General features: G+C 40.5%; 4 protein-coding genes across 8 annotated transcripts; 2 read left to right on the top strand and 2 right to left on the bottom strand.

Moving 5' to 3' along the window:
• Positions 1-20: 20 nt before the first annotated feature.
• LOC141810106 (uncharacterized) lies at positions 21-2341 on the bottom strand. The gene is made up of 4 exons (XM_074697448.1): positions 1947-2341; positions 1530-1669; positions 1191-1296; positions 21-1110 (listed from the first exon to the last, which is right to left on the bottom strand). Exons 1-4 carry the CDS (start codon positions 2203-2205, stop codon positions 497-499), a joined length of 1119 nt encoding a protein of 372 aa, XP_074553549.1. The 5' UTR covers positions 2206-2341; the 3' UTR covers positions 21-496.
• pgls (6-phosphogluconolactonase) lies at positions 2015-7364 on the top strand. 3 transcript variants are annotated; one of them, XM_074697455.1, is made up of 6 exons: positions 2015-2115; positions 5121-5413; positions 5503-5610; positions 5718-5819; positions 6527-6667; positions 7024-7364. In XM_074697455.1, the coding sequence occupies exons 2-6, from the start codon at positions 5150-5152 to the stop codon at positions 7168-7170; spliced, it is 762 nt and encodes a 253-aa protein (XP_074553556.1). In that variant the 5' UTR covers positions 2015-2115; positions 5121-5149; the 3' UTR covers positions 7171-7364. The 3 variants fall into 3 exon arrangements, with proteins under 3 accessions (XP_074553556.1, XP_074553555.1, XP_074553554.1); XM_074697454.1 differs by lacking the exon at positions 2015-2115 and adding an exon at positions 4636-4758 and having other exon boundaries at positions 7024-7363; XM_074697453.1 differs by lacking the exon at positions 2015-2115 and adding an exon at positions 4640-4763 and having other exon boundaries at positions 7024-7363.
• Positions 2604-4543, bottom strand: LOC141810104 (uncharacterized). Of its 3 annotated transcripts, none has more exons than XM_074697443.1 (5): positions 4472-4543; positions 3934-4196; positions 3763-3841; positions 3583-3682; positions 2604-3398 (listed from the first exon to the last, which is right to left on the bottom strand). In XM_074697443.1, exons 1-5 carry the CDS (start codon positions 4481-4483, stop codon positions 2716-2718), a joined length of 1137 nt encoding a protein of 378 aa, XP_074553544.1. In that variant the 5' UTR covers positions 4484-4543; the 3' UTR covers positions 2604-2715. The 3 variants fall into 3 exon arrangements, with proteins under 3 accessions (XP_074553544.1, XP_074553545.1, XP_074553543.1); XM_074697444.1 differs by having other exon boundaries at positions 4464-4528; XM_074697442.1 differs by lacking the exon at positions 4472-4543 and having other exon boundaries at positions 3934-4425.
• A 384-nt stretch (positions 7365-7748) lies between the features above and the next one.
• colgalt1a (collagen beta(1-O)galactosyltransferase 1a) lies at positions 7749-16514 on the top strand. Its single transcript, XM_074697433.1, has 12 exons — positions 7749-8133; positions 10289-10399; positions 10489-10606; positions 12302-12436; positions 12519-12723; positions 13779-13898; positions 14061-14137; positions 14271-14377; positions 14472-14604; positions 14683-14810; positions 14905-15111; positions 15204-16514. Exons 1-12 carry the CDS (start codon positions 7916-7918, stop codon positions 15469-15471), a joined length of 1827 nt encoding a protein of 608 aa, XP_074553534.1. The 5' UTR covers positions 7749-7915; the 3' UTR covers positions 15472-16514.
• The last annotated feature ends 1114 nt before the right edge of the window (positions 16515-17628 follow it).

Genomic DNA, 17628 nt, shown 5'->3' with positions numbered 1-17628 from the left:
TTGGCATCATTTGACTGAAGACTTTTATAGTTTGAAGTATGACACTGAGGTATGTTTAAGATGTAACATTGAACATATGACATCATGCTTTGAATGGGATGAATTGCTTTCAGCTAAATGTTTATGAGCACCTCCCTTCAAGTTCACCTGATAAAAGCTTGCAGAGGTCATCACAAATTTACACTCATCAATAAAAAAAATGAATCACATTTGTGTAAATGGTACACCGAAAAAGGCAAACTTCCTGTACTGGGGTGTAACTGCTTTGTCATTTAGCCTAAAAAAAACTAAAAATCTAAGGTTTATTACACCACTGTTAACCATACAGGCTATACCCTTTGCTCTTTCTGTCAAAGGTTGTTTTAATTATTTGCATTTCATCCAGACCGTTTCATATTTTGGCACATGCTAAGCCACAGTGAGCCAATAAAGGGAGAAAATTTGAATGAGTGTGAATTTTAAACAGATATCCCCCAAGACCAGTTCCTGTTATTACTCAGTGAAAACACTGATGGTGGTTCAAGCCATACTTGTATGCATAACATTTCCCACAATCTACACAGCTATAAGGCTTTTCACCTGTGTGTGTTCGAAGATGTATGTTGAGAGAACTTTTCTGGGAAAAACTTTTGCCGCAGTCCGGACAACTGTAAGGCTTTTCCCCAGAATGCACACGCTGGTGCAGTTTCAGGTATGTTTTCTGCGCAAAACGCCGCCCACAAACGGAGCAGCTGAAAGGCTTTTCACCAGAGTGTCGCCTGATGTGTACTTTCAAACTGCTCAAATAGTTGAATATTTTCCCACAGAATAAGCACTCAAACCGTTTCATTGGCTTCATAGGTTTCGGCTGAATGATGAGTTCTTTGGTTGCATTCATGTGGATATTGTTTGCATAGTCTGAGTACTGGCCCCCAGGAGCTGCTGGAGGATTTGTGTTGTCCACCAGACTACTCATTGTAGCATCATCGATTAACTTGTCCATAATTGTTGGCTGGGTGCCTTGTGTTTGACAGTCAGCTGTCATAGGGAAGTTGTTTAATTCCACGGGATGAAGCTGCAGCTCATCAACAGCTCTGTGAAGCATGCTGTCCTCTTCAAAAAGTCCAACCACTGACAGGTGAGAAAAGATGTAGTTTAACTATAAAAACAGTCAAAGATCATTTAGCTTTGTCTTTTTAGTCCTTACTTACTCTTTCTGTTGTCTGTGAGCCTCATCTGATGACCAATGGGGTGATCATCATACAATTCTTCCTTCACAAAGATGAGGTCAGGATCTCTCTCCATTAGGTCAATGGTCTACCAACAGGAAAACATGTAAAACAACTTTAAACACAATGATCATGCTGTCACCTTAGCTACACAAGCTTAAACAATTTTGTAATGCCTGTTCTCACACAGTATTTGATTATAGTTCAAGGAAACAAAGGGAAACTGAATTAGCAACTGTCTCTAATGGCCTGACTAATTCTTGAGCACATGACAATGAAAACCTCAGTGTTCGTCCACTGGTTGGTTACTGATTTACTGACCTGTGGTCCCATACTTGTCATCGCAGAAGGGTCAACCGTGTCTTTCCGGTGAGGGGGGAATTTATGGTCTTCTCTCCACAGATCCATGCACCAGTCCTTTCCAAACACTCCATCAATAGCAGGGGAGTGTGGCAGCTGTCCTGAAAGATAAAAAGATAAACTTGTAACCCCTTGTAATTGGTGATCATGTGAAAAATATACATCCAGATGAAATAAGACTTGTTAGCTTAAAGTTTTGACTGTCTTGTTTTTTTACAGAGTAGTTGTAAGAGGAAAATACTTTTTCATATAACTGAAGTGAAAGGGAAAGAGTCCAAACTAACACCGACTAGCATGCTACTGACAGTTTACCCAGGCGTCCCTACAGTGATATAGCATAGAAACGACTGTCTAGTGATGTTTTTCGGTGGTCCTGACCTGCGGGGTGTCGGCGGCTGACACTGTTGACATTTGCAGGATAGGTCTGTGCCTCCCTCGCTGCTCTCAGCTGGACCTCCAGCGAATAGCACCTCTTCTTCAGCGCCTCATTTTCCGTCTTATGAAGGGATATCTCGGTGTGAAGGACGGAGGAGCATTCGTCAGCCAGGTTGCTTATTTCAAACAAAGCTGCTTTAGTTAGCTTCTCCAGGATTGCGGCTAATTGAGTCCGAAAATTCTGGTTTGCTGTGTCGCACATCTTCCTAATAAAGAGGTAGAATATTTAAAAGGAATGGCAAATATCCAGATATACGACGCTACCCCTTCTTCATATATGTTGTGTGGTTGTGCCGCAAAGGCTTGTGGGAGAACGATATGTTTGCCTATGGAAGGCTCAGCCTATATTTCGACCTACATTGCATGTGATTGGCTAAACCTCCATGCCTGTCTTCCTGAATGAGATGCTGATGTTAAAGACAGGAGACAGGCAAAAAGAAATGTGTAGGCTACAACGAGTTGGGAATAGTTTTCTTTTTATCAAATAGTGCTATTGCTTATATCAAGTGATTTTCTCTGTCTTATATCATTGCCCATCATCCAAATTGGCTTGCACTGTAGTGGTTGCCTCAAGAAACCATATTTCCAAGCATTTCTATTATATTTGATTGATTAAAGGTAGAGGGTCACACAAACTCACATGTGGAGCAAAGATAGCTTTATTACTCAGTCATATCCCAAACAAACAAAAGAAAAAGTAATCACAGAGTGTTTAAGTTGCACTTATGAATGTTGCACTAAATGTTGGTGCACTAGATTCACTAGATAACATATCCAGACTAGAATCTAAATGAACAGCAAGGTGTTTTTTCAGATTACAGTTCTTTGTAAAACCCTTACCACATTTAACACAAACAAAAGGTTTTTCTCCAGTGTGTGTGCGCTGGTGCATATCAAGAGTGCATTTCTGGATAAATCCCTTTCCACAAATTGGACAGCAGTATGGCTTCTCCCCGGTGTGTGTGCGCTGATGTGTATACAAATGCCCTTTTTGTGCATATCTCTTTCCACACAGCGTGCACCTGAAAGGCTTCTCCCCAGTGTGGCTTCTCTGATGTATTTCAAGCTGGCTGAAGCACCTGAAACCCTTGCCACACTGCAAACAGCCAAACCTTTTAGCAGCTGAGTTTCTCAGGTTGTGAAGTTTCATGTTTCTGAGAACACCTGCACTTTGAGGGCCAACATTTTGGGGAAAGCTTTTTCCAGCGTCAGTGGTTGTGTATGTAGGTCTTAGCTGTGGATTCCATTGTGTGTCCCCTCTTCCTGTTCCAGTGACAGGCGGCTGGGTACCCAGGTTTACAAAACAAGACAATTGAGGATGCTGATGTTCTGCAACAGGTTTTGGACGGTGCACTTCTTCTGGACACCTTTGCGTATTTAAGAGAGCTTCCCGTCCTGTAAACAACATTTGATTACACTCATTTTTTCACCTTTTAACATTGTAGAGTTAGATGACTTACATGCTGCACTGCATGGAGTATTATGTTTTGGCAATGACCATAACACTTGCACAATTCCTTAAAGCCAAGTCAAAAAATGTTCACACAATTTTTTCAATAGTATCTTACTCAAAACTTACTATTTTCACATGTTTTCTTGTGTTCAGTGTCTTGATTGTCCAGCTCTGGTGGCTCTTCTTTGACCAATACTAATTCAGGCCCCTTAGGTGGACCAATACTCTAGTGAGAAAGCAAAAATGAACCCATTAGAAAGAAAACAAAATACTGTGATTGTGCCTTGGGTTTACTGCTAGACTCACTTCAGCAGCTGCATACTCTTCACCTTGATGTAAAGTGCTCCTCTCAGTGGATGAAGTTATGTTTTCCCATCGGCCCTCCCTAGGACGCAACACATGTCTCATCAATCACGTTGCACACAACAAAGCTGTGCAAACTACAGAATTGAATGACATGGGTCAAAACCGACCTACCTTTTCACTGCAGGCCTTGTTCTGTCAGGTTCACACACCTCATCCTCCCTCACCATGCATGCTGCAGCGGTAACGTCCTGTCTGCCCCCCTGTGCCATGAAGAGCAGTTTCTCCATCAGCTGCAGTTTCTCAGTGAGCGAAGCTATTTCGTTCCTCCCTCTGGTGATTTCTATTTTCAGCATCTTTGACTCAATTTCCACCAGTTTGCTTATTTCAATTACAGCTGTTTTCGATAACGCGTCCATGATGGAGACGAGCTGAGTCTGGAAAGAGAAGATAGTCGACATGGTATTCGTGTGTATGCCGAGCTGAAGAGAAACGCGGATGACTTGTTGCAGTCAATTGGTTGGACGTTTAAGTTATATGAAGTTAAATTGTGTGATTCGATAAGAGATGTGTGCAGTGCATGTTGGAAAGATACGCGTGAGTCTATCCAGAAGTTCGTGTTCATGAGAGAGTGTCACCACACGCCGGCTGGGAGGACTATCACCACCCCGTAAACTTAAAAAAAATTATGTATGATTATTTACCAGCTTACCGGCTGTGTCATTTAAAACTACTTGACCTGATCGAAATGCACTTCAACCCAAAACTTCATTAAATCCTTTTTTATTGTTCAAACTTAACTATTTCCGGCGGTGTAACGTTTGCGAACGCCCCCAACAATTACTACATTGCCCAGAATGCACTGCGGATTTCCCATGGAATATTATTGGCTGGTTGACAGGCCGTCCAGGAAGTAGAGCATTGAATTAACTTTGCCGACTGAAAATCCCCCTCATGATACTCAGTTGAATCTCGCATATAGACTGTATCTCGCATAGGGTAAAGTATGTCTTATTTCTGTTTTTTAATCATGTTCTGACACCGAAGAAGTTAGAGTTAAATATCAAGCGTTGCGCTAACTCTGCTTGTGATAGGAACCACTCAGACAAATGCATTACAAAATAAGCTGGAGTTGATAGCTTTACGTCAGATTCTCTATTTGCACTATAATAATAATAAAAATGCATAATATATCAATATTAAGCTTTCAATATTGTAAAAGAGTGAGGATAGGACAGTTAGTGTGCAGGTGGATTGTATCAGCCATGTCATGGTGACTTGCTCAATTTTGTTGTGAACTTCCTCAAACATTTCTCAAAACCAGTTTCTTTTCTCTTCCTCTCCCATTTTCTTTTGCCCAGTAACTGATTTTGAATCAGAAGGCTGTCTCATGGCTGGCAGAAGAGTTGTGGTCTTCCCCTCCTCAGTGGAGCTTGGCCCAGTGTTGGCCCATTTGGTGATGTCTCGAGCAGAAAAGGCCATCAGCTCTCGTGGCAGGTTCACCTTAGGGCTCTCTGGAGGAAGCCTTGTGTCCATGCTGAGCAAAGAGCTGCTTTCTCAGACAGACCTGGACTGCAGCAAGTGGCTGGTTGGTTTCTGTGATGAGCGTCTGGTTCCATTTGATGACCCTGAGAGCACTTGTGGGCTCTACAAGGTAACAATTCAGAGTTGTGAGGAGAATTGTGGAGTTTTATAGATGCATTAACATACAGGGTCCAGTGTAACCCTTAATTTCGTCTCCAGGATCAGCTGTTTTCCAAAGTCAACATTCCTGATAGTGGGATCCTAACAATAGACTACTCCCTGCCAGTGGATCAGTGTGCTGAGGACTATTCACGGAAACTAAAGGAGGTGTAGTGTCTGTTTCTGTTCTCTGATAAGTTCTAGTTGCAGTCCCACAGGTGTGTCTTGTATATTAGGTGTGTATTCAAAGCATTTTTCTTAATTTAAACTCACAGGCCTTCCCAGGTGAGGATTTCCCTGTGTTTGACCTGCTGCTACTTGGTATGGGCCCTGATGGACACACCTGCTCCCTCTTCCCTGACCACCCTCTTCTTGAGGTGGGTACTTGAGTGAATCTCCTTGGCATTCAAGCAAAAAGATGCTCCTGTTTAGATTATCAACCAAATTCACCTCAGTCTTTCAACAGTTCATTAAAGTAATTAAAAGCTCATACCATGTTATAAACCAGGTAAGAATGACTCAGTAGCATTCACAATCCAACACTGGAGAAACAAAATTTTCTTTTTTGGTTTATTCTCTATGTTTGACATTTTGATTTTTATAAATCTATTACAAAAATTGGAATGTCTACAATTTCGGAACCATTCATTACCTTTCACATGTTTTGGCATTCAGCCAATAGGTCTCTAAATTTAACAACTCACAGTAAAGAAATACAGCTTCTTCTTGCAGCACATCATTTATTTTAACTCTAGCTAGCCTACTAATTCAAGTTGGGGTTCGTTCTTTAATCAGATTCCAGATGTTTTACAACTTTTCTACAGCAATAGGTTTAACATTTCAAGACACTCCCTCATTAATTTATGGATCAGTGATTTGTTTTGATTCAAGTTAAACTTTGTGGTCTTCACCCTCATTTCTTGATAAATGTCTGTGAACTAAACGCCACATGTTTCATCGTCTGTGTGACAACCACTGTATACTCTTGGGTTTTGGGTCTTATATTACCATGTGATATATTATTTTGGTGACTGTCAGCCAATGTATGAAAGAAAGCTGGGTTTTTGGTGTACTCTATATTCAGGAAACCAAGAAAGTTGTGGCCCCCATCAGTGACTCTCCCAAACCACCGCCACAGCGTGTAACTATGACTTTTCCAGTGGTGAACTCTGCTCGCTGTGTGGCTTTTGTGTCCACGGGAGGGAGCAAAGCCCCAGTTTTAAAGGTAAAAACCTAAAGTCTCTTTTAGCTAACAAATTTAAAATACAATATGTGTTATTTTGCTATATTGTTTTGGCATGCTGTATGAACTTATGGCCATGTTAAGTCATTAATTGCAGTGACTAACAAGAAAAAGAAGACTAAACAATAATTCAAAAAGGATTAGACCAGTATTTGTAGTTTAAGTATGAATGCAAAAAAAAGTCTTACAGTAGATTTCTGCTTCAGTTTTATTTCAGCTTACCAAAACAACAGTGTTCGTACCAAGTTGACGTCCTACAGACTCTGTAGAAATAGGTTTCATTCTGCTAACTTATGTAACATTGCTGCTGTACTGTAACAAATGTGGCTTTCTTGCAGGAAGTCCTAGAGGGAAGAGAAGGACCGGCTTTCCCTGCAGCTCGTGTTGTGCCAACTAATGGAGAGCTGTTCTGGCTTGTTGATGACCCTGCAGCCGCCTCCTTAACTATTCAGGTAGAGAGGCCAGCCCCAGGAGCCAAACTGTAGTCTGCAACTTTTGCTCAAGTGGTAGAAAATATCAGTGTGTACACTTGAAGAGGAGACTGGAAATTTTATGTGTACAATAATGTTACTGTAACTTTCAATTAAATGTGCTGTTGGATCAAGTAGGAGATAAAGATAAAGATATGGTGTATGGAGAAATAAACAAAAGTACTGAGGCCACCTCCAGTTCAAAATTTGGGGTTTAAATTTACTCATTTTGAGTATTAGAGATCTATCTTTTTCCAGGTAGAAAAAATGTTTTTCAATTATGTTTTAGAATTTTGTCTTTGCAATAAAGGTAGGCAGGATGACTAAATACAGAGGTTTTTTGTAAGACAAAGTTACTGCAATACACTGTGAAATGTTTGTTCCTCCTGCCTCTTAGCCAAGTTTCTGTTCATGTTCTTTCAAAAATGAAAGCTATCACATGTTGACACTAAATAGTTTAAGTTTTTGGTTATCACACTTTTTAAACAAAAAGGAAAAAAAATAAAATGTTGAATAAACTTTCACTTCTGTGTTGGCTGTACATTAATAGTTACTAGCCCATCCCCTTTAAGACCATGGCACATCCCACCCCTTTAAAGCCGTACTTCGTAGTGTTGTCACATCAGGAGCTGCTGCACAGATTTAGATTGATGGACTGAAAGTAGCGATTCGGGATTTATATAGAAGTGTCTCTTCATGAGCCAAGACCTTAACTTTTAGATAAGTTTTTCTTTTAAACATTTCTTAATTTATTGTCGTAATGCTTGGGCTCGTATGCCTCCCCGCCGCCCTCCTCGTCCTGTCCTGCTGCGGTCCAGCCCGGGGATATTTTGCGGAGGAGCGCTGGAGCCCCGAGTCCCCACTGCTCGCGCCCAGGGTGCTCGTCGCCCTCATCTGCAGAAACTCCGAGCACTCTCTGCCGTATTTCCTCGGTACTATTGAGCGTCTCAACTATCCCAAGGAGCGCATGGCATTGTGGTGAGTTTCCCTCCCAAGAAAATTAAACTTTACAAACGCTAGCAAACAACTAAGAAGTTAAGTTAGCGCACCATTTGATGCTTAAGTCGATAAGGGTTTAACGCTAACAAAGTCATCATCATCCAAACAATTATAATTGCTTTTTTCAATTCACAAATTGTGCATGCTTTGAGAGTCTGCTGAGGATTGAGGAGAGTAAAAGTGGGGCGGATCCTGGAAGGATGACGGGTTAATATCTCTGACACTGGTGAGGATAAAAATACGTAATAACTCCATGCACCTAGATAACACAAAATAACTCAGACTTAAGACCACATGAGAAATTCTGTAGAAAAAAAAGTGTTAGAGCTGCACTTCTGGGCACTGCTCATCATGCATTGATTTGTATACGTGGATGAGAGGGGAGGGGTCAAGACCAATGTGTTCAAGAAGAAGGAAGCTGTATGGTTCATTATAACAAAGACACTCATTGTGATATCTACACTGGATTTCAATACACAGCTTCAAACCAAGCCAGTATCACCCACTGACAATCAGACAAAGCTTTTCATTAGAGCAGTGGTCAGACAACAAAAATGTTTTAAAATAAATTTCATCCGTCCATTGATAAGTTTAATGAACTTAAGGATCTGGAGAGAGAATATGCTCTGGGTTTAAAAATGCAAATACATTGAAATATATATGACAAGAAAAAAATGCTTTATGTATTTTGTGTGGTTAAATATTCCCAGCATAAATCTTTAGTTATATGATAATTTAGCTCACTGTGAGTCTGCAGGAAATGTAACAGACCCAACAAAGTCACACCCATCTATCACTGCAACAACCTAAATTTTGAAGTCGGCTATCTTGTGGGATGTGCAAATGGATGTTATAGACCATTTAAACATCCGTCTGCCATGCCCAGGCAGAGGTTGAGGGGAGTGAAAGGGAGGTGTTTCTCATATAATAACTAAACAACATGCTCCAACAGCCCCTCTCGCATACAGCCAGGGAGCTCTGAGCAGTTTGTGTGACAGCCTGGAGGGCTGGAAAGGTATGCTTTTCATTCAGCACCTCCATAAACAAGCTTCACTTTATCTCAGGGCTGTATTTGAGTGAAATGTTTGGTTTCTTCATTTTGGTTGGTGGTCTTTTTTAAGTCATAGTTAGAATGTTTGGGGAAAGTACAGTTTTGTTTAGACGTGTGGAAAATGCATACAGCTGTTTCACACTGTAAACACAGAGCTTTTAAGCTTTTTGCTGGTGTTTACATGTACACTAAAGCCTCAGAATTTGCTATAAGAACTGTGTTGGTGATTTACAAGAGAAGCATTAGACCAGGTGCAAGTTGAGCACTTTACAGATGTATGCCAAAAGTTTCAAATCTGTGCTTTTAACAAATATTAATTTGTGCTAACATGAGGCGAATGCTTCAGTGTAATTCAAAGTCTAAGAATTGTAAAGGATGGACAGCAGGAGTGAGGGGCAGAAAGGTTTAGCAAGGAGCTGCAGTGTTCTCACGGGTCTGTGTGAAATGTGTCAAGAAAACCCAGCTTGGCTGCCGTCCTGAGAAAAACACAGTTTCATCTGACTTATGTGCAGCTGTCTCTTCTGCAGCAGAGACTGTTGGCCTACGATACACAACATGAGTGGGGAAAAAAAAAAGAAAGCTGTGGAGTTTGTGTTGGCTAGATTTCTCCTTTTCTTGAGAAGGAGGTTTGAGCAGATGTACTGCCTAAGAAGTTTAAGATTTCATTCCTGTCAAGAGTGAGATGATAGACTTTCTAAGTTATATTTGTCTCACACATGGCATCAGGAAGATATTTCTGACTAAAATTTTCTGTTATGAAGCAGTTTATTGGCAAGAGACACTAGAGTTCCTTGGTAATTCAAACATTAGATTCAGATGTGTGCTTCTATCTTTGATTTTGGTATCATTTACATTTGTACAAGTTCTCACAGCTCTATACAATGGGCCTTTAAAAAGCAAACACAATGCCATTGTAATGGGAGTTCTGGGTGTCATATTGCACCTCTCGTCTCAGCTTGAGCCCAGTGTTGTGTTGGTGTTCCATTTAACCAGTCAGTGTTGTTCTACTATCAGATAATTTTTAACCTCTCCTGTGTTAAATACAGTTCATTCTAATCATTTACATTTGTTGTACATTGACAGGGTTGCAACTGATCATAATGAGGACAACACCACGGCCGTCCTGCGAGACTGGCTTGTCAAAATGCAGAATCTGTACCATTATGTTGAGTGGAGGCCAAAAGAGGAGCCAAGGTAGGTCAGCGTCCTTGAGTTTCTGGTGATTTTTTGGTGTTAACAGAGAAGATAAAATCAGTCTTATAACTATTTTGTGTCTCTTGTAGCAATTATGAGAATGAAGAAGGTCCAAAGCATTGGGTGGATGAGCGTTATGAGCATGTCATGAAGCTTCGGCAAGTAGCCCTGGAGTCAGCACGAGAGATGTGGGCGGACTACTTTATGGTAAGACAAAGATATGAATCTTTATAGATGCAAAAGAAAGTTGGGATGCACCGATCCAACCTTTCTGGTTCCTATACTGATATCAACACCTGGGCTTTTGGTATCGACTAGTACTAATATCGATCAGATACCAGTGTTAAATAATAACCTGCATTCCCTACTGTGGGATAAGACTGGTAATGTTTTGGGCATAAAGCAAAAAATGAGCATATGGAATTAAGGCTAAAACACACCTGGTGTGTCAGCAGTGTGTCTGGGTTCTGTTACAGCAAACGGATCAAATAGGATTCATTCAAGTCAGTGTGTCAACTCGCACTAGATCTGTTCTGTTGCAGTACGTCTGCATGGCTGGTCCGTCGTGTTGCACGTAATACACAGCCATCCTATTTTTGATGAATGCAGAGCTGTGACGCGTAAATTCAGTGTAGGGAAGATTGAAAGGGACAAGAAGTCGTGACCAGAAACTACCTAAAAAAAACCCAGTGCAACTGTGTCAAAATCAGCTCTTATTTAGCTTGACTACGATGATAAATGGACATCATGAGCAGCGGCCAGACCAGGAGTCAACAGGTTTGGGGTTTCACAGCCCAACATGAATGAAGAGAGACTTGTCAATGGAGAGGAAAGTGCAGGAACTTCTTGGTCCCGTGACTCCAGCTGTCTGTCAGTCATGCAGCTTGTCGGACTGAACACACAGCTGGTGTAAGATGGCAAACAGTCAAGACGCAGCGCAACTGAGTCGCACTGCAGACGTATCTGGTGTATTTTAGATGTTACTGACGTAAATATCTATTCAAACTATGAAATATTTGAATGTTTGCCGGTAGTTTGGTAAAAACAAAGCTTTGGAACGTACAGAAATTAATATTCAATTGTAAACTTTTCTAAACTTTTCTACCCTGTCGACTGGTAATGCAGCAAAAAACAAAGAAAGTGCATCAGAGGTAACATTTCAGATCAAGTAGGCCAGGTTGTGGTTAAAAAAAAGTGTAGAGCTGGTTGCCTCGATAGACACCATGAATCAGCACCTTCCCACTGATACTGATCCAGCTTCGAGGGGCTTGATCGCACCGATACTTGATACCAGAATTGGTTTCAGTGCATCCCTAAAAGAAGCACAGCAAATAACTTTGTTTTTCCAAATTTAAAACTTCTTATTGTTCAATTAAAGCAGCAGGAGGGACGTGCAAAGCTCACTTCAAAGCACAACCACAGTTTTAATTTAGCCTCCAGGAAAATAGCTGAAGAAAGACACAGATCTATTTCTGTCTCCAGTGGTTAAAGCTTATCTGCTGTACTCTTACTCACCAATTTTAGATCCCCACACTGACACAAAGCTCAACTTCCTATAAAGTATATTTTACAAGCAGCTCTGAGAACATTTCTATTTGTACTCTCCAGCCCAACCCTCATTGTCTCGCTTCAGTGGGGTATAATTTTGAAACACAGTACATCCAGAATTGCAATAATTTAGTGCTACAAATTTTTGGAGATAGTCCCAGCTCTCTGCCATAAAAAAGAAGTGAAATTAAATGTTGGTGGGGTTTTTTTTTAGTTTTACAGACATATTCAAACCTCTTGACCTTCTCAGCATTTTTTACTGTAGATTCCTTAGTGTTTCCTCTTTCTGTTGCACATACTTTTCTTTTGTTATCTCCAAATGATTGTATTGTTTATCTCTCCTCCCTTGTGCAGTTGGCTGACTGTGATAACCTCCTCACCAACCCAAATGTGCTCTGGAAGCTCATGAAGGAGAATAAGACTATCATCGCACCAATGCTTGAGTCCCGTGCTGCCTATTCAAACTTTTGGTGTGGAATGACCTCCCAGGTACTGCTCTGATATTTTCTCACGAGAGCTTGCAGAATGTTATTAGATGCTCTCCAAATTTAAATCACCTCTGCTCCTCCAGGGTTACTATAAGCGCACCCCTGCTTACATACCCATGAGGAAGCAGGTTCGGAGGGGCTGTTTTGCAGTCCCCATGGTCCACTCCACCTTCCTCATAGACCTCAGGAAAGAGGCATCCAGGCAGCTGGCGTTTCATCCACCACACCCTGAGTACAGCTGGGCTTTTGATGATATTATTGTCTTTGCATACTCGGCTCGGATGGCAGGTATTTCATTGCTTGAATCAGGAGGTCTTGCATGTTTACCTACGCCAAGGAGGTTATGTTTTTGGGAGAGTCTGTCTGCCTGCCTGTTTGTCTGTGAACAACATAACTCTAAAAGTAACAAACGGATCTTGATGAAATTTTCAGGAAACATTCAAAATAGGATAAGGAAGATGTGATTTAATTTTGTAGGTGATCCGGATCACCGTCTGGATCCTGGATTTTTTTAAAGGATTCTTTATCATTGTGAGATAGGGCCATTTTCACCATATGTGCACATAACTCCACAATAAATGGTGGGATTGCTTTGCAAAACAATACAAGATAAGGTCACCATAATTTCTGACGGATGTGAAATTATGGTCCAATACCTGGCAATATTTTGGATCAGGGGTGGTCAACCAGTCAGAGACCAAGAGCCACAAAAATTACCGTGGTACTACAAAGAGCCACATTACACACAAGGTTTAACAAACTCACTTTGTCTCACACATAAATTAAATGACATAATCTAAAAATCAATACATGTCCAGTTTTCAAAGCAAGATTTATTGTGTTTGTAGGTGTTTAAATTTGTACTTGGAGCCATGCCAAAGACAAATTTCTGTTTTTACGGCAGAACATTTTTTTATTATTATTAGATGATTAGATTATTAGAAGATAAAAAGTTCTATCTATCTACCTAGCTATCTATCTATACATCTTTTTATCTAGAAAGCTATAATAGGAGCACATGTAGACATGTGGAAGAGAAACTGAAACTTAAGCACTCCACAGGTTGGCCACCCCTGTTCTGGATACTAAGAACCAGAATATGAAATATGAACTGGATCATCATAATTTTCAACACTGTCAGGTAACAAATTATCGCACAAAACTGCAACTAACACCAAATTGTAGCAGACAGTCTGCTGAAAGGGAGTATAACATTAAAGTAGGACTTAAGTGTTGCATCACAATCACAGTATGCGTGGCGGAGGTCTGCGCTCTCTGAGTGCTTTTCTTGGAGCCTTTAACCTTTTATTGAACTAAGAAAATGTTTTCCCTTCTCTTTACAGATGTCCAAATGTTTGTATGTAATAAAGAGACCTATGGTTACTTCCCCGTGCCTTTGAGATCGCACAATACTTTGCAAGATGAAGCAGACAGCTTCATGCATTCCCTGCTGGAGGTTAATGGTGAGTGGTTTGTACTCATCTACTGTAACTTCCAGCTTCTTTTCCTCCTCTGGCTTTAAGTCTTCATTCTACTCACTGCTGCTTCAACTAATAATGACAGTAAGGATGGATCTCAGTTCATCAAATACCATTTCTGCATCCATCTTCCCTCTCATTATGTAGTGCGCAATCCTCCTGTGAAGCCTTCCAAATACATACCTGTCCCTAGAAAACAACCTGATAAAATGGGCTTTGATGAGGTGAGTAAGAGTGATGCGAAGATGGAGTGTGCAAAAATGGCCTTCTGTTTCTTCTTCTGTGCATAATGCTTCCCCCTGCTGTTAGAGCCTTGTAGTTACACTGATTTCTTCTTCCACTGTTGCCTTCATGCAGGTGTTCATGATAAACCTGCAGAGGCGGGCTGACCGCCGAGAACGAATGCTGGGGGCGTTATACGAGCAGGAGATTGCATGTAAGGTCATTGCAGCTGTAGATGGAAAGTAAGTTGAGTCTAACAAAACTGTTGCACTATTTGCTCAACTTTTTAGTTACACTAATTCCCTCATTACAAAATTATGTCTTTCTGTTTTTCAGAGCCATGAATACCAGTGAAATTCATGCTCTTGGTATCCACATGCTCCCTGGATACAGCGACCCATATCATGATCGCCCACTGACAAAGGGAGAACTTGGGTGCTTCCTTTCTCATTATAACATCTGGAAAGAGGTGAACCTTAAAACCAATCATGTGAAAACTTGCTAATTCAATAGGCGAGTCGCTAATTGATAATCTGTTTTACTTTAGATTGTGGAGCGAGGCCTGGAGACCTCCTTGGTGATCGAAGACGACCTGCGCTTTGAAGTCTTCTTCAAACGTCGCTTGATGAATTTGATGAGTGAGGTGGAGGAGGAAGGGCTGGACTGGGATCTCATGTAAGTTTGTTCTCCTTTCTAGATATTTAACTCTACATCCATCCTTTGTGCTCTAACATAATTCTAATTTTCTTTTTTTAACTCTTTCTTCCAGTTATATTGGTCGTAAGAGGATGCAAGTGGATCACCCAGAGAAAGCAGTGCCTCATATACACAACTTAGTGGAAGCTGACTACTCTTATTGGACACTGGGCTATATGATATCATTACAAGGCGCAGAGAAGCTCTTGAAAGCAGAACCACTAAAAAGGATTTTACCAGTTGACGAGTTTCTTCCTATCATGTTTAATAAACATCCTGTGTAAGTATTTATGTCTTATCTCGCACAAGATCGCACATATTGTAATTTAGTTCTTTTTTCTGATTGTCGTGACTCTGCCGTCCCCTCCTTAGGTCCGATTACATGGAACAGTTTGAAACCAGAGACCTGAAGGCTTTCTCAGCAGAGCCTCTCCTCGTCTATCCAACACACTACACGGGTGACAAAGGCTACATCAGCGACACAGAGACCTCCACGGTGTGGGACAACGACAAGGTCCGCACGGACTGGGACAGAGCGCGCTCGGGGAAAACTCGTCAGCAGGCTGAGATCAGCTCGGAGGCGCAGAACACAGATGTTCTCCAGTCTCCTTTGGACAGCACGGCACGAGACGAGCTATGAGAGGAACTTTAAGAGAGTAAAAAGTTTTTAAAAAGAGGCCGGACAAACACCCTTTGTTCTTAATCATGTCTCATCTATGATACTTTGGATTTGGTGCAACAGTAGTGACGTGGAGTTAGGAGGAACATTTAATTTCTCCAGATGTGACGGGTTAAAAAGGGATCAGTTTTGCCCTTTTCCTTTTGTCTTCCACTTGTAGTTTTTTCTTAAGGCACTAGACTTGCCATTTGAAATGGCATTTGCAGTACCCATTTTCTGTCTGTCATACAGAAATTAACCTTCGTATTAGCAAGAATTGTAGTCAGACTTCACCATGTCACTTATCAGGCCATAACTTAATCTTTGTATGAGATTACACTGTGAAACGCCTTATTTATAGACCATAAATCACTGAAGAAGACAAATTAAAAACGCCATGGTGACAGTGTCAAGAGAAGAGACAGGTTTTAATTTTAAATTTCAAATCTACTAAAAAATTTTCTAACTTTGGCTTTGATTTTCAGCATATTTCTTATGACTTCATATTGTGCAGTTTAGAGTGATGATAAGCCATCACTAAAGACTTTTGTTTTTTACCAAAGCAACAGAACACACTCAACACTCAACTTCATTAGATTTCACAGACTTTATAGTTCCTCTGTAGAATATGCTCACTCCAGATCTCCCTTTCTGTGTCCCACTTTTGGATTGTTTCCAGACTTGTGCTATGCCAAACCAGCTGCTGACATGGTTATACATGATTCAAACCGCTGTACACGCCTCTAGCCTGATAGTGTGGGAGGAACAATGCTATAAAGAGAACCAGCCCCGCCACATCTGAGCACGCTGCAGTGTCCCCACCTCTTAATCATACTTGGTGAGATCAGAATCCAAGCTGAGCCCCCAGTAAGTTGATTTTTATGGAATAATAATGGGAGCCATTCGTTCAGCTGTTGGTTCAGCACATACATGTCAGAAGTGCAATCTGCCAACAAGAAAATAAATTTCTCTGTTTTTAAGAAAGTTTTATTTGTGGTCACTGTTACAGACTGCGATTATGCTGGTGTATTATGTACCTTTATGCACCTCTTCTTTTTGCTCCTGCCTAGCATCTTTTTTCAACTCTTTTGCTTTACTCCCATCACTGAAACTAATGTAAAGGGAAGAATTCAAAGTAATAAAATCAATCCAAAAATTCTTAAAACACAATTAAATTTGTAATCAACAAATAGAAATAGGTTGCTCAAATAAGTGTAACTCAATATCCTTTGAATAGATGAGAAGGGAATAATTAAAAGTTTGATTTATGGGTGAAAGTAGTTCACATTTTTATCTTTTCTTTTCCCTTTTTCTCACGCATTATCTCTCGTATCTAACTTAAGCTCTGGGATGTCTCGAGTCCTCCAGGACAGCTGGAAGTGGCACATCTGCTTTGGTAGGACATGCTTTTAAGGCAACAACACTTCATGTCTATATCGTTTTGTGGCAGTCTAGCTTTTTGAAGCCTCACCACAGCAGTTACCACAGTCATCTCAGGGCCTCTCGCTGGGTTCCTCGGGTATTTTCATGAAGGGCTTGCCTAAAGAACCACATTGCATGCGGGACTTTTTTCCTGTTTATTTAAAAAAAATAGGTACAAGATGCCGTGGGGAAATTATAGGAAGAGCGCAGTGCTCTGTTCCTTCTTTTTGAGGGCAGGCTTTACCAACCTCTTTTAAAAGCTTACAAGTAAAATATTTTAAAACTCATTGACACAGATTTTGTAAAGAAGGCACTTGATGGAAACTTTATATTTATAAAATTCATATCAACACCTGGGACAATGACAGATAAGGGTTGGTGTCTAAAAATATGCTTCAAACTTGTAAACTTGTAGTTTGCATTTCTGTGGGTGATGAAGTGTTTTATTTGACATTTCTACCATTTTAACCATTAAAGAAACAGTCCCATTAAGTTGTCAAATGATGTAACCACAAAAGCACTACAAGTATTAAATAATTCAATCTATCCAGAGGTTATGCAAGTTTACGGGTATAATAAATTATTTGTTATGAAATATCATCTTGAAGTATAAATAGAATATTTAATTCCTAAACTTGATAATAAACTCGATAACTGTTTTGCGCAATGTAAGATTTTTTTATGAGAAACATTGGTTACACCAATTAGCATTCATTA

The sequence above is a fragment of the Halichoeres trimaculatus genome, unplaced genomic scaffold, assembly GCF_033239565.1.
Source record: "Halichoeres trimaculatus isolate MK-OKI-2021-1 unplaced genomic scaffold, fHalTri1.1 fHalTri1_scaffold_20, whole genome shotgun sequence".
In the NCBI taxonomy this organism is placed as follows: Eukaryota; Metazoa; Chordata; class Actinopteri; order Labriformes; family Labridae; genus Halichoeres; species Halichoeres trimaculatus.
This window is presented reverse-complemented; position numbering and strand designations above follow the sequence as displayed.